This window comes from Electrophorus electricus, chromosome 11 (assembly GCF_041902795.1).
Source record: "Electrophorus electricus isolate QZ-2024a chromosome 11, ASM4190279v1, whole genome shotgun sequence".
In the NCBI taxonomy this organism is placed as follows: Eukaryota; Metazoa; Chordata; class Actinopteri; order Gymnotiformes; family Gymnotidae; genus Electrophorus; species Electrophorus electricus.
The window spans coordinates 29,450,001-29,465,000 of NC_137507.1; the positions used below are offsets into that span (position 1 = coordinate 29,450,001).

At 47.9% G+C, this 15,000-nt stretch overlaps 1 protein-coding gene across 1 annotated transcript in view; it reads left to right on the forward strand.

Annotated features, from left to right (window-relative positions):
- The window catches only part of ece2a (endothelin converting enzyme 2a), a 69,851-nt gene that overhangs the window by 38,956 nt on the left and 15,895 nt on the right, over nt 1–15,000 (forward strand). The window contains exon 2 of the mRNA XM_035528638.2: nt 581–864. Coding sequence (XP_035384531.1) covers nt 581–864 — 284 coding nt within the window. The remainder of the gene's footprint in view (nt 1–580; nt 865–15,000) is intronic.

Below are 15,000 nucleotides of genomic sequence, written 5' to 3' on the forward strand. Positions count from 1 at the left end.
TGGTTCCACAGGACCAGGCTTTTGATCTTTTGTGAAGGACCTATTACTACTGACACCTATAGGTTACAGTGGTTTCTTTATGCCGGGGCCCCTGGTTGGGCCCCTGGTGAGCCCTGTGCACAGACTGTCCCTTTTGCTGCAGTGAAGGTGGAACTTTCAGACCAACGATCAGCACAAATCCTTGGGCTGTGAGATCTATCGACACGGTGTGAATCATTCACCATGCCTAGCTAGATCAAGGTCTAGGTGAGGGGGGATTTGGCAACCCAAATGTGTGTGTGTGTGTGTGTGTGTGTGTGTGTGTGTGTGTGTGTGTGCGCGCGCGCGTGTTGGCCACTTCTGAAGGACATTGCGTGTTTTTGGCCTCACTGCATTTGGTACAGGGTTTTTTGGCTTGAATGTGCTTGGCTGAGAACTAACAGTAACTGACTGAGATGTGTGTGTGTGTGTGTTTGAACTGCAATGTTAGGAAATTATGTATAACCTGCAGGGTTACTTAGCCGTACCCAACGTCCATAAAAACTTGTCTACACAGTTTGCACATAGATTCAACCACTCTGATCCCCTGGTTACCCCACAGGCTGCGGGAACAGCTCCCTGAGCTGGGACATGTACCAGACTGGGTACTGCTCCATCACCAACGTGGACTACTCCAGAGTGTGTGTGGAGGCCATGGCGCAACGCCACGCCCACACCCCCGGGCTGAGCTGGGTATGTATGGACGCCCGGCGCTTGGCGTTCCCGGGCGCAACGTTCCAGGCGGTCGTGGAGAAGGGCGTCCTGGACGCCATGCTGGTGGGAGAGAAAGACCCCTGGAACATCTCCAACGGCAGCAGGGAGGTGATGCATCAGGTGCTCAGTGAGGTGAGTGACACTGACACACGCACTCACACACACAACACCACATACAAAGTAAACACACTCACACACACCACACCACATACAAAGTAAACACACTCACACACACAACACCACATACAAAGTAAACACACTCACACACACAACACCACATACAAAGTAAACACACTCACACACACCACACCACATACAAAGTAAACACACTCACACACACAACACCACATACAAAGTAAACACACTCACACACACAACACCACATACAAAGTAAACACACTCACACACACAACACCACATACAAAGTAAACACACTCACACACACCACACCACATACAAAGTAAACACACTCACACACACAACACCACATACAAAGTAAACACACTCACACACACAACACCACATACAAAGTAAACACACTCACACACACCACACCACATACAAAGTAAACACACTCACACACACAACACCACATACAAAGTAAACACACTCACACACACCACACCACATACAAAGTAAACACACTCACACACACAACACCACATACAAAGTAAACACACTCACACACACCACACCACATACAAAGTAAACACACTCACACACACCACACCACATACAAAGTAAACACACTCACACACACAACACCACATACAAAGTAAACACACTCACACACACCACACCACATACAAAGTAAACACACTCACACACACCACACCACATACAAAGTAAACACACTCACACACACCACACCACATACAAAGTAAACACACTCACACACACAACACCACATACAAAGTAAACACACTCACACACACCACACCACATACAAAGTAAACACACTCACACACACAACACCACATACAAAGTAAACACACTCACACACACAACACCACATACAAAGTAAACACACTCACACACACCACACCACATACAAAGTAAACACACTCACACACACCACACCACATACAAAGTAAACACACTCACACACACCACACCACATACAAAGTAAACACACTCACACACACCACACCACATACAAAGTAAACACACTCACACACACCACACCACATACAAAGTAAACACACTCACACACACCACACCACATACAAAGTAAACACACTCACACACACAACACCACATACAAAGTAAACACACTCACACACACAACACCACATACAAAGTAAACACACTCACACACACCACACCACATACAAAGTAAACACACTCACACACACCACACCACATACAAAGTAAACACACTCACACACACCACACCACATACAAAGTAAACACACTCACACACACCACACCACATACAAAGTAAACACACTCACACACACCACACCACATACAAAGTAAACACACTCACACACACCACACCACATACAAAGTAAACACACTCACACACACCACACCACATACAAAGTAAACACACTCACACACACAACACCACATACAAAGTAAACACACTCACACACACAACACCACATACAAAGTAAACACACTCACACACACCACACCACATACAAAGTAAACACACTCACACACACCACACCACATACAAAGTAAACACACTCACACACACAACACCACATACAAAGTAAACACACTCACACACACCACACCACATACAAAGTAAACACACTCACACACACCACACGACATGGCTTTTCAATATTGATATTACAGGAGAGTGTGATAAGAGAGTCCTTTAACAACTCCATGTTAACGTGAATCACAACAGTCACATAATACAACAACATAAATAATATTGATCAAAAATAGTCTTTGACCTTATGTCAGGGTTCTCAAGTTGGCCTGTACAGCAGTGATATTCTTTACATTCCTTTATGTTTTTTACATTTTGCATTAACAGGTGCCACACACACAGTCCCTCTGTCTCAGTTTATTGTCCAGAGCACACAGACCAGCATAGACTTGATCTGTGTGTGTGTATGTGCATGCATGTCTGTGTGCTTGTGCGTGTGTACGTGTGTGTGTGTACGTGTGTGTGTGTGCTTGTGCGTGTGTACGTGTGTGTGCTTGTGCGTGTGTGTGTGTGTGTGTGTGTGTGTGTGTGTGTGTGGGGAGGGTTGAGGAGTGCATCTGTGTTGCAGTAGTAGTTTAACCTGCTGCTACACAGTCATTTGAGCACCATGGAGTTAACAACACTGCAGTGTGATGCAGCATGGGAAAACACACACACACACACACACACTCACACAGTGAAGACTTGGCCAACGCCACAGTTCCCCTGGCTCAGAGATGGTTTACTAAATGCCTTTTCAAACAACTCTTGTATTCTCTTTCTCTTTACAGTACGTTATCTCTCCATCCCTCTGTTACCTAGAAACCAATGTCTCTTTTCCTACCCCTCTCTTTCTCTCTCTTTCTCCTTGATCTCTCTATCCAGGGAGACAGAGAGGGCAGAGAGAGAGAGAGTGAGACAGAGAAAGAGAGAGCAGAGAGTGAGACGGAGAAAGTGAGAGCAGAGAGTGAGACGGAGGGAGACAGAGAGAGATGCTACATCACGTGTTGTGTAATGCTGTTGTTGGGTTCCTAACCCTTCCAGTATTGTCCTGAACACACACTACACGTTACAACGTCTGTCTGTGTTAGATTTATCATACTGGACTAATCCCAGCAGTCTGTGGAGCTGTAGGACTCTGTCCCTTCACGTTTGCCTGTTTGTAGTCCTGAATGTCACGAGTGCAGAGTCGTGTGTCAGAGGACATGTCAGCACTGTTCACGAGTGCAGAGTCGTGTGTCAGAGGACATGTCAGCACTGTTCACGAGTGCAGAGTCGTGTGTCAGAGGACATGTCAGCACTGTTCACGAGTGCAGAGTCGTGTGTCAGAGGACATGTCAGCACTGTTCACGAGTGCAGTCGTGTGTCAGAGGACATGTCAGCACTGTTCACGAGTGCAGAGTCGTGTGTCAGAGGACGTCAGCACTGTTCACGAGTGCAGAGTCGTGTGTCAGAGGACATGTCAGCACTGTTCACGAGTGCAGAGTCGTGTGTCAGAGGACATGTCAGCACTGTTCACGAGTGCAGAGTCGTGTGTCAGAGGACATGTCAGCACTGTTCACGAGTGCAGAGTCGTGTGTCAGAGGACATGTCAGCACTGTTCACGAGTGCAGAGTCGTGTGTCAGAGGACATGTCAGCACTGTTCACAAATACAGTCGTGTGTCAGAGGACATGTCAGCACTGTTCACGAGTGCAGAGTCGTGTGTCAGAGGACATGTCAGCACTATTCACGAGTGCAGAGTCGTGTGTCAGAGGACATGTCAGCACTGTTCACGAGTGCAGTCGTGTGTCAGAGGACATGTCAGCACTGTTCACGAGTGCAGAGTCATGTGTCAGAGGACATGTCAGCACTGTTCACGAGTGCAGAGTCATGTGTCAGAGGACATGTCAGCACTATTCACGAGTGCAGAGTCGTGTGTCAGAGGACATGTCAGCACTGTTCACGAGTGCAGAGTTGTGTGTCAGAGGACATGTCAGCACTGTTCACGAGTGCAGAGTCGTGTGTCAGAGGACATGTCAGCACTATTCACGAGTGCAGTCGTGTGTCAGAGGACATGCAACACTGTCACTACTGCAGTCACATGAGACTATTCTCTGTCTTGGCTCCAAGATGGTGGAATCAACTTCCATTTGCTGTCTGGACAGCAGAGTTCCTTACACTCTTCAAACGCAGACTGAAGACCCATCAATTCGTGGAATATTTAAAGGACAACTGACCCTGCTCCCATATTGACTGACTAATTTAGTACTTATTGTAGGGTATTGTTTATTATTAAGTTGTCTAACAAACTCTAGCACTTATTGTTTATAGCACTTATCATCGTTTCCGATAGACCTTATGTATTTTGTACTTCTAGTCATCAGCAGTGATCCCTGTATTTCTACAGTAGTTCATTGGTATCTGGCACTCTAACCTGCTGTACTGTACTAGGATGTGTTCTATGTGGAAATGACAAAGCACTTTTGTAAGTCGCTCAGGATAAGAGTGTCTGCCAGATGCCTTAAATGTAAACATGACCAGTAGCTGGGGTGATCTCATTAGTGTAAAACTAACTCACCCCCCTCGAGCATTAGAAGTCATGGGGTAGAATATTCCTTTATGATGTTCCCATCAGATCACACACACACAGACACGGTGACGGTCTAAAATATGATTGGGCATGTGTGCAAATGGTATCCTGTGTACAAACACAAGAGCACATCTGAGTGCTTCAGTGAACGTGTGAACATGATCTCACAGCTCAACACTTCACCTGCCATATCACCATAGCAACACTCTGTCTACAAAGACCGAGCTCCAACTGTCAGGTGAAAACACAAACATACGCATGCACACACACGCGCACACACACAAACACACACACAATTACCACTTACATTTCACATCACAACTACAGTATATACAGTTAGCTCTGCAGCAACGAACGTGTAGATGGCACACACACACACACACACACCATTTACTTCTGAGTAATGTCTTTTAATGTTATCCTGTGTATGTCAAGATCTTAAATGTAATCAGAGTAACCTTTAACAATATTCTCATATACACTCCCATACACTCCCGTAGCAGTACTGTACTGGGAGTGTATCGGTTCTGCATTGGGAGTGTATCAGTACTGGGAGTGTATCCTTACTGTACAGGGAATGTATCAGTACTGGGAGTGTATCCGTATTGTACAGGGAGTGTATCAGTACAGGGAGTGTATCCGTACTGTACAGGGAGTGTATCAGTACAGGGAGTGTATCCGTACTGTACAGGGAGTGTATCAGTACAGGGAGTGTATCCGTACTGTACAGGGAGTGTATCAGTACTGGGAGTGTATCCGTATTGTACAGGGAGTGTATCAGTACAGGGAGTGTATCCGTACTGTACAGGGAGTGTATCAGTACAGGGAGTGTATCCGTACTGTACATGGAGTGTATCAGTACTGGGAGTGTATCTGTACTGCACTGGGAGTGTACCAGTACTGGGGTTGTATGAGTACTGGGCAGTTCAAAGCTTGATTTACTGTTACTAATACAGCTTGTTACATTTAAGGTCATCTGATCTTAACCTACTGCAACTTTGTTCAGTTAAACTCTGAGCCACCTTAAGTTGGACCCAGAGGCAGAATGTAGATGCTTGGCATGGCTGCCTCTCTACTCCCCTCTCTGCTCCTCTCTACACTCCCCTCACTATTCCTCTCTCTACTCCCCTCTCTACTCCACTCTTTACTCCCACTCTTTATTCCCTCTCTCTACTCCTCTCTTTACTCCCTCTCTACTCCTCTCTACTCCTTCTCCCTACTCCTTCTCTTCTCCTCTCTACTCCCTCTCTCTATTCCCTCTCTCTACTCCTTCTCTACTCCCTCTCTCTACTCCTACTCTCTACTCCCTCTCTCTACTCCTTATCTCTTCTCCTCTCTCTACTCCTACTCTCTACTCCCTCTCTCTACTCCTACTCTCTACTCCCTCTCTCTACTCCTTATCTCTTCTCCTCTCTCTACTCCTACTCTCTACTCCTACTCTCTACTCCTACTCTCTACTCCCTCTCTCTACTCCTCTCTCTACTCCTACTCTCTACTCCCTCTCTCTACTCCTACTCTCTACTCCTACTCTCTACTCCCTCTCTCTACTCCCTCTCTCTACTCCCCTCTCTACTCCCTCTCTCTACTCCCTCTCTCTACTCCCTCTCTCTACTCCTTCTCTCTTCTCCTCTCTCTACTCCTACTCTCTACTCCCTCTCTCTACTCCCCTCTCTACTCCTCACTACTCCTCTCTACTCCTTCTCTCTACTCCTTCTCTCTTCTCCTCTCTCTATGCCTACTCTCTACTCCCTCTCTCTACTCCCCTCTCTACTCCTCTCTACTCCTTCTCTCTACTCCCTCTCTCTACTCCTTCTCTCTTCTCCTCTCTGATAGGCATCGCCATGCTTGGTTAGTTAAGTCATTCCCTTCTGCTGAATCCCTAAAATCACTAATAAAGGTGTTTTGAACTTTTCAAAAGGTGATCTGGGGTTTATACAGCTGTAGGGAACCATCACAGGACATTGTGAGACACTTCAATCACCATGAAATGTTCATGTCCTGTTATGGACCCGCACTTCTATGGATAAACAGACAGCTTGATTTAACATAAACAGCTTCTGACAGCTTTTTTTTGCATGTCTACATTTTTTGCATGCACATGCGTGCGTGCACACACACACACACACACACACACACACACACACACACACACACACACACACACCAAGGCTACCTACACATGCATGCATGTGTTTGCTAGGATTGCCTGTGTGTGTGTGTGTGTGTGTGTGTGTGTGTGTCTACTTTCACATTCCAGTCACTTACCCAGAGGTGTTAATCTAGCTATTTAATGCTCTCTCTCTCTCCCTCTCTCTCTCTCTCTCTCTCTCTCACTACCCCTGCCCCCCCGCCTCTCTCTCTCTCTCTCACACACACACACACACACACACACACACACACACACACACACACACACACACACACACACACTATTGTAGGGTTGATTTAGAGGATTGTTTTAAATCCTCTGTTTTGTTTTGTTTTAATCCTTTTCACACAGTTGTCTGACAGTTCAATCTCATTCATTCTGTGGGTGTGTGTGTTATAATAAATGTCACTGCAATGCTGCATTGTCCTCTGTGTGTCAGCTCTCTCTCATACACACACACACACACACACACACACACACACAGTCTGGTCAAGGAGATCGCAACAAGGTCAGAAATGTCAGATGTTCAGAAAGTGACCTGATCAGAGAGCACGAGGGAGAGCGAGAGGAGAGAAAGAGAGAGAGAGAGAGAGAGAGAGAGGAAGGAGATGTGGAGAGAGATGAAACAGAGAGCACTAGTAGGTGACATCACCTGTGTCTGGAGGAGTTCCTCACCCGTGACGTCACTGTGACGTCACTGCCCTCGCCTCAAGTGACAGATTATAAACAAACAAACAAACAAGTAAGCCCTTTCCTTTTTAGGTAGAGCATTCTCAGAGAGAGAGAGAGAGAGAGAGAGAGAGAGAGAGAGAGAGAGAGAGAGAGAGAGAGAGAGAGAGAGAGTTTTTTTACTGTTTACCAAAAAGGTGAGTGGACTAATGTGACTGGAGGTGTCTATACACACACAGGCACACTCTCACACACACTCTCTCTCTCACACACACGCACACTCACACACACTCTCTCACACACGCACACGCGCACACACTCCTGATACTATCTTATCTCGCCAACGCTCCTGCCCTCCACAAGGTGGCGGTACTGGCTGTGGAGGTGGTGTGCTGTGGACGAGACACAAACAGCCTCTGCAAACGCCCGCTCCCCCGAGGGCTCACTGGCCCTCCACGAGTCAGTTGGGTAGGGTGGTTTAGTCCCGCCCCTTTATTGAGTAGCCAATCTTGGGTGTCTGTCAGGTGGAGCTGTTAAGGTCTTTGATCCTGCTTCCCTACTCCAGACCAATCGGACAATTAATCAGGTTTTTAGGAAGCTGTAGTAGGTGGGGCCAGCATGACAAAATGTGCAGTACTAAACGCATTTGGTGGACTGGGAAACAAACACGGACACACATGCACACATCCAAATACAGAGACATGGGTGATCCACACACTTTTATGATGCATTTCTGTTATATTGGTGTTGCTGGATCTGTTCTGCTAACTGTCATGGGGACAGTGGTGTCTCAGTAGTGTCTTAGTGGTTTAGAGTGTGTGTGTAGGGTGTGTGTGGGTGTGTAGTGTGTGTATGATGTAGGGTGTGTGTGTGGTGTGTGTGTGTGTGGTGTCTCAGTGGTTCAGGTACTGCACTAGTAATCAGAAGGTTACCAGTTCAAGTTCCACCACTGCCAGGTTTCCACTGTTGGGTCCTGAACAGAACCCTTAACCCTCAATTACTCAAGATGTGTCCAGTCATAATTATAAATTATTAGCAGCTAAATGCCATAAATGTGAATATTTGGTCCCCATTTAGACAGTAAAACAGATAACAGAATCACACAGGGTGTGTGTGCGTGCGTGCGTGTATGTTTGTGTGTGTGTGTGTCTCTGTGTGTGTGTGTGTGTACAGTACACTACGTGCAGTCCTGAGGTCAACACTCTCCTAGGTTTCGTCTTTCAGCTGCTGCTGTGGATACAACGTTTCCAGCCAAACAGAGTCAAGATGAAGGTTTAGTGAATCAGGTTTAGCCAATCAGAGTCAAGATGCAGCTTTAGCGTCATGGTTGAAACTCTTTGACTGTGAAGTCATTTAATCACCATAAACGGAAACAACTCTGTAGCTTGGCCTTAGGTTCTAATCATATGTTCCATAATAAAAAACTCATTTTAAAATTTCTGTCTTTATAGTACAAGCTAAAAGCATGATGGTGATTGGCTGGTTTAGCAGTCAGCATTCTGGTGATTGGCTGGTTTAGCTGTATTGACAGTTCCTTATTAAAAAGAGAGAGCGAGAGGAGGAAGAGGAAAGGAGGACAGAGAGAAGTGTGGTTTCTTCACCTCTCATGGTGTGACACACACACGCACCCTTTTAAATGTCACCTGTCTTGCTGTAATCTGAAACAGCATCTAGCACACGCGCGCACACACAGGGAGTGCTCTTCTTCTCTGCCTCATTAAGGTCAAGGGTTATGTTTTCTTTCCCTTAAATTATTATTTTGCATCTTTTTGACATTTGAAGCGCACATGCACATGCACAAGCCACACGGACAGCAGTTGCACATGCTAAACATGTGATGCTACTGGCTGCCTCGGTTCTCCCAGCGGTGCACAGATCACAACCACGGTCACAATACCCCAACCACGGTCACAATACCCCAACCACGGTCACAATACCCCACACACACACACACAGGCAGCAGGGATCTTCTACATCAGGTCTTCTGTTAGAATTGGAATCTGCCTGTCTTTCTCCTTCACTCTGTCTGTGTCTGACGCATCCTCTCTAAGACACACACATTTCACATCTCTGTTTGTTTATTTTTTGTCCATCACTCATTCATTTCTCACTCTTTGTTCTTTGTGAACTGAGAGTTTCAGAATCCATTATCTGTCTCAGAGTGAGGAGAGTGAGACAGATGGAGAGTGAGAGACAGACAGACAGAGACAGAGAGAGACAGATGGAGAAAGAGAGCGAGAAAGAGAGAGACATACGGAGAGTTAGAGACAGAGACAGAGCGAGAGAAAGACAGACAGATGGAGAGAGAGAGGGAGAGAGAGAGAGAGAGAGAGGGAGCGAGAGATGGAGAGAGAGAGGGAGAGAGAGAGAGAGAGAGGGAGGGAGAGGGAGACGGGGCAAGAAAGCAAACATTTTTCTAACATCAGTGGCTTGTGTAAGTGATCTGAGTTCAGACTGTATCAGTGTGTTCTGATTTCGTCTGTATTTGGATGTGTTGGTTGTGTGCTTGTGTGTGTGCGTGCGTGTATTTGTGAATGTGTGTGTTTGTGTTATCACTCACCTGCACACACGCATGCACACCACACACTGCAGTCCAAATCAAACACACACAACTTGTGGCAGCCCAGTTCACTGTTGCCAAGGAGACAAGCAGGCAATATTGAACACAGAGTGGAGTTGCTATGGAAACTCTGGATGTGGGTAGGGGGGTCAGTCAGGGGGGAACCATTAATTAGAGCCAACAGGAGATGTGGGTGACTGATCTACTGCAGGGCACTAGAATAGAGGGAGATAGAGAGAGGTGAGAATAAGGGAGGGGAAAGAAGAATGGATGGATGGATGGATGGATGGAGACAGTTATAGATGGACAGAGAGGGGATACAGGTGTTGTAGTTGTGAAGATCTGTAGGGTTACATCAGAGTTTGGTGTGTTTTCTGATACCAGAGATCAGTCAATACTTTTAAGTCGGTGCGTGTGCCTAGAGAGTGTCTGAACCGTCTCGACGTGTCTTAGACGTGTGTCAGGTGCTAGCTGCCTATTTACATTTACAAAATCATGTCAAATGTATTTTTCACCAAACTAGAACTTTAGGTAGCACCATATTGAGGCATTAAGTCCAGTGGGTGTCTGTGTGGCTTGGTGTAGATACCAGTCACATAGGAGCTGTGACCGTACTGGTATGGGGTTTCTGTACCAGAATAGTTTTAAAATAAACACTCAGCTTGTGTGGGTTGCTTCCTTTTCTGTGTGGGTCTATATATATGTGTGTGTGGGTCTGTGTGTGTGTGTGGGGGGGGGGTGGTCTGTGCATGTGTGCGGGTCTTTGTGCAGGTCTCTGGGTGGGTGTGTGTGTGTGTGCGCGTGCGCACGTGCGTGCGTGTGTGCACAAATACACATGCAAACAACTTGTGTTAGGTGGGTGAGCCTTATGTTAGGTGCTCACCCACCTAAGGGTGCTCACACTAATCTGATCTCACAGTGACACCACACCATGATCTGATCTGATCTCCCATCAGATACAGTGTTAAAATGTGTTAAAGCAGTGTCCTGCTGCACAAATCACACAGCGTTAAGTGTGATGTATCCTTGTTCTCGTAGTTCATGGTGTCCCAAAGGGACCACTCTCCTGTCCTCAGTAACTGGTCTGACTGTATGTAAATGAGTGTATGTAAATGTGGAGGCACATCTATATTGATCCACATACACTCTCACTCATACTCACTCCCAGCTCCTTACAGATGCATCCACACCCACACTCCTACACACAGACACACACACACACACACACTGCCTACTCTGAAAGTGTGTGCTCCGTAGTGCACGTGGAGATTGTAGCTTTAATCTGAGGCTGTGTTCGTCAGTTCTGGTTGAACTAAGGAGTAACGATGTCCTTTTGTACGCTCACACTTCTATTTCTGGGGTTCTCAGTCAACACACACACACACACACCTTCCACCCTCTAAATCGCTTCTAGTGTTAGAAAGTTCCAGAAAGCTGAGAACAGAATGTCATTTGACCTGTGAGAGAGGACAAGCCCCGCCCCCTCTCCATTTATCAGCCATTGGCTAAAGTCCAACCCACTTCCTGGGTCAGATCACAGTACAACACACCTCCACCTTAAACAGGGTAACTACAGGACATGGTTGCCATGGCAAGACAGCTGTTCCTCTATCTATGCAGCAAAACATATCACACTGTATGTGTGGCGTTGACAATAACAGCTTTGTCGCCACGATAATGAGTCCGGTCCATGACCGTAGTCGTGATTGGAACCGAACCTCTCCCCATGCCCCAGAACGTCCTTCAAAACCCACGCCTGCCTGGAGGTGTAGATGATGGGATGGTTCGGCCCGTGACTGTGAACGTGTGGTTAGAACCCCCAGGGTCTGGCTTGGTGGTGTTTTGTGTAGTGTTTATGGTATTTTTCCAAGCCCCCCACAGGCCCCTGTGTTCCCCCAGTGGGCTGTAATGGAATAAGATCTTGTTCAGGCTGTTAATACAGTGTGTGTTGACAAGAGAACAGTGTGTGAGTTCTGTCTGTCCCACACACACACACTCACGCACACACACACACACACACACACACACACACACACACACGCACACGCACACGCCGTGGTGGTCTAGCCAAGTTTGAGAGGGACAGGACACAGGAACCAGGGGACTGCTTGTTTTTCCTGACAGGGTGTGTGTGTCTGTGTGGGGGGAGAAGAAGAGAGGGAGGGAAGGAGAAGGAGAGGGAGAGGAAGGAGAGGGAGAGGGAGGGAGAGGGAGGGAAGGAGAAGGAGAGGGAGAGGAAGGAGAGGGAGAGGAAGGAGAGAGAGGGAGAGGGAGGAGAGGGAGAGGGAGGGAGAAGGAGAGGGAGGGAGGGAGGGAAGGAGAGGGAGAGGAAGGAGAGGGAGGAGAGGGGAGAGGAAGGAGAGGGAGAGGGAGAGGAAGGAGAGGAGGAAGGAGAGGGAGGAGAGGGAGAGGAAGGAGAAGGAGGGAGAGGGAGGGAAGGAGAGGGAGAGGAAGGAGAGGGAGAGGGAGGAGAGGGAGAGGAAGGAGAGAGAGGGAGAGGGAGGAGAGGGAGAGGGAGGGAGAAGGAGAGGGAGGGAGGGAGGGAAGGAGAGGGAGAGGGAGGAGAGGGAGAGGAAGGAGAGGAAGGAGAGGGAGAGGAAGGAGAGGGAGAGGGAGAGGAAGGAGAGGGAGAGGGAGGGAAGGAGAGGGAGAGGGAGGGAAGGAGAGGGAGAGGGAAGGGAGAGGAGAGGAGGGAAGGAGAGGGAGAGGAAGGAGAGAGAGGGAGGGAGAGGGAAGGAGAGGGAGAGGAGGGAGAGGAGGGAGAGAGAGGGAGGGAGAGGGAGAGGGAGGGAAGGGGGAGGAGAGGGAGAGGAGGGAGAGAAGGAGAGGGAGAGGGAGGAGAGGAGAGGGAGGGAGAGGGAGGGAGAGGGAGGGAGAGGGAGAGAGAGGGAGAGGAGGGGAGGGAGAGGGAGAGGGAGGAAGGGGGAGGAGAGGGAGGAGGAGGGAGAGGAAGGAGAGGAGAGGGAGAGGGAGGGAGAGGAAGGAGAGGAGAGGGAAGGAGAGGAAGGAAAGGGAGGGAGAAGGAGAGGGGAGAGAAGGGAGGGAGGGAAGGAGAGGGAGAGATACCATGGGTGAAAATGGAATAGATTTTGAAATGGGGGGGAGATACCTGGCCTAGAATGGTCTTTATGTTGAGGGGTTATGGATGGGAGAGAGAGAGAGAGAGAGAGAGCTTGCACAGCTGATGAAGGACCTCTGTCTGAAACATCCTGTTTCTCAACGTAGTCTGTGTAGTTCAGTTTTGAATAAAGCCTTTATCCAGGATGAAACATCAGAGATCAGGAACATGCCAGGAGGATGGGCATTAGGAGGAACCTTCATGGGAGGAGAATCCAAACCCCAGACAGTGGGAGTGGCTGATCTGGAGAAATCCTACCAATGGCTGCAGACATCTGGACTGACATGGCAGCACAGGAACAAGCTCTGAACATGAGATCAGTAGAGGCTGGCTCTACCACACCAGGTAGGACCCCAGACGCAGGCTGTGCATGGACGCCCCTGACACCATCCAGCACATCACAGCAGGATGCAAGATCCTAGGAACACCAGAACCAAGTAGCTGGATATTGTACAGAAACATCTGGGCTGAGTACGGGCTGGAAGTTCCCAGGTTCCAAGTGGGATCCACTCCCACAGGGAGGTGGAGCATGACCGTGCTAAGATCCTGTGGGACCTCCAGATACTGTGACTCCCGTGGTAACTGAAGCACTAGGTGCTGTAACCCCCAAACTGGGAGAATGGCTCCAACAGATCCCAGGAACAACATCTAAGATCTCTGTCCAGAAGAGTGCAGTCCTGGGAACAGCCAAGACCCTCATGCTCCCAGACCTGACAGAGGACCCAAGCTTGTAGGAATATGGATAAATGGATGGATGGATGGATGGATGGATGGCTTTTATTCAAAGTGACTTACACAATATGTATTCAGGCAGAACTGTAATTGAGGTTAAAGGGTTTTGTTCAGGGACCCAACAGTGGAAACCTGGCATTGGTGGAACTTGAACTGATTACTAGTCCAGTACCTGAACCACTGAGCACGCACACCCTACACACACCCACCTCACCATGCGCAGCCGTCTGATGTTCTGGTGTGCGGTTAGGTTCCTCTCTGAGTCCCAGCCTACCTTTGCTCAGAAACAGATTTCATTATAATTACCTACAACTGCCAAATCAATTCAAGCTTCAAATGTTCCAGAAACAATGGGCTCTGATTACTGCTGACATTAATAACCACCAATCGTGTGTGTGTGTGTGTGTGTGTGTGTGTGTGTGTGTGTGTGTGTGTGTGTGTGTGTGTGTGTGTGTGAGTGTGTGTGTGTGTGAGTGTGTGTATGTGTATGTGTATGTGTCAGCTCTGACTCTGAGCTGTTGTGGCAGACAAATCTGACACACCTTCACATTCACTCATACAGAACTCAAACACCTTCACATATGAAACACACCCCAGTGTGTATCCACAGAGCATCTTGGAAATGCTACAGGACGCATTGGGCTTTGGTAGGTGTTGCTACACAAAACCTGAAATTCTCTAAATCTTCTAGCTGTGACTGCTGTATTCTCGGGTGTGTGTGTGTGTGTGAGTGAGAGTGTGTGTGTGTTTCTCTGCACCTCATTTCTGTGGTGGGGTTGCTGGGCGGGGTGAGTGGGGGTTAATCAGAGACAGGGAGAGTG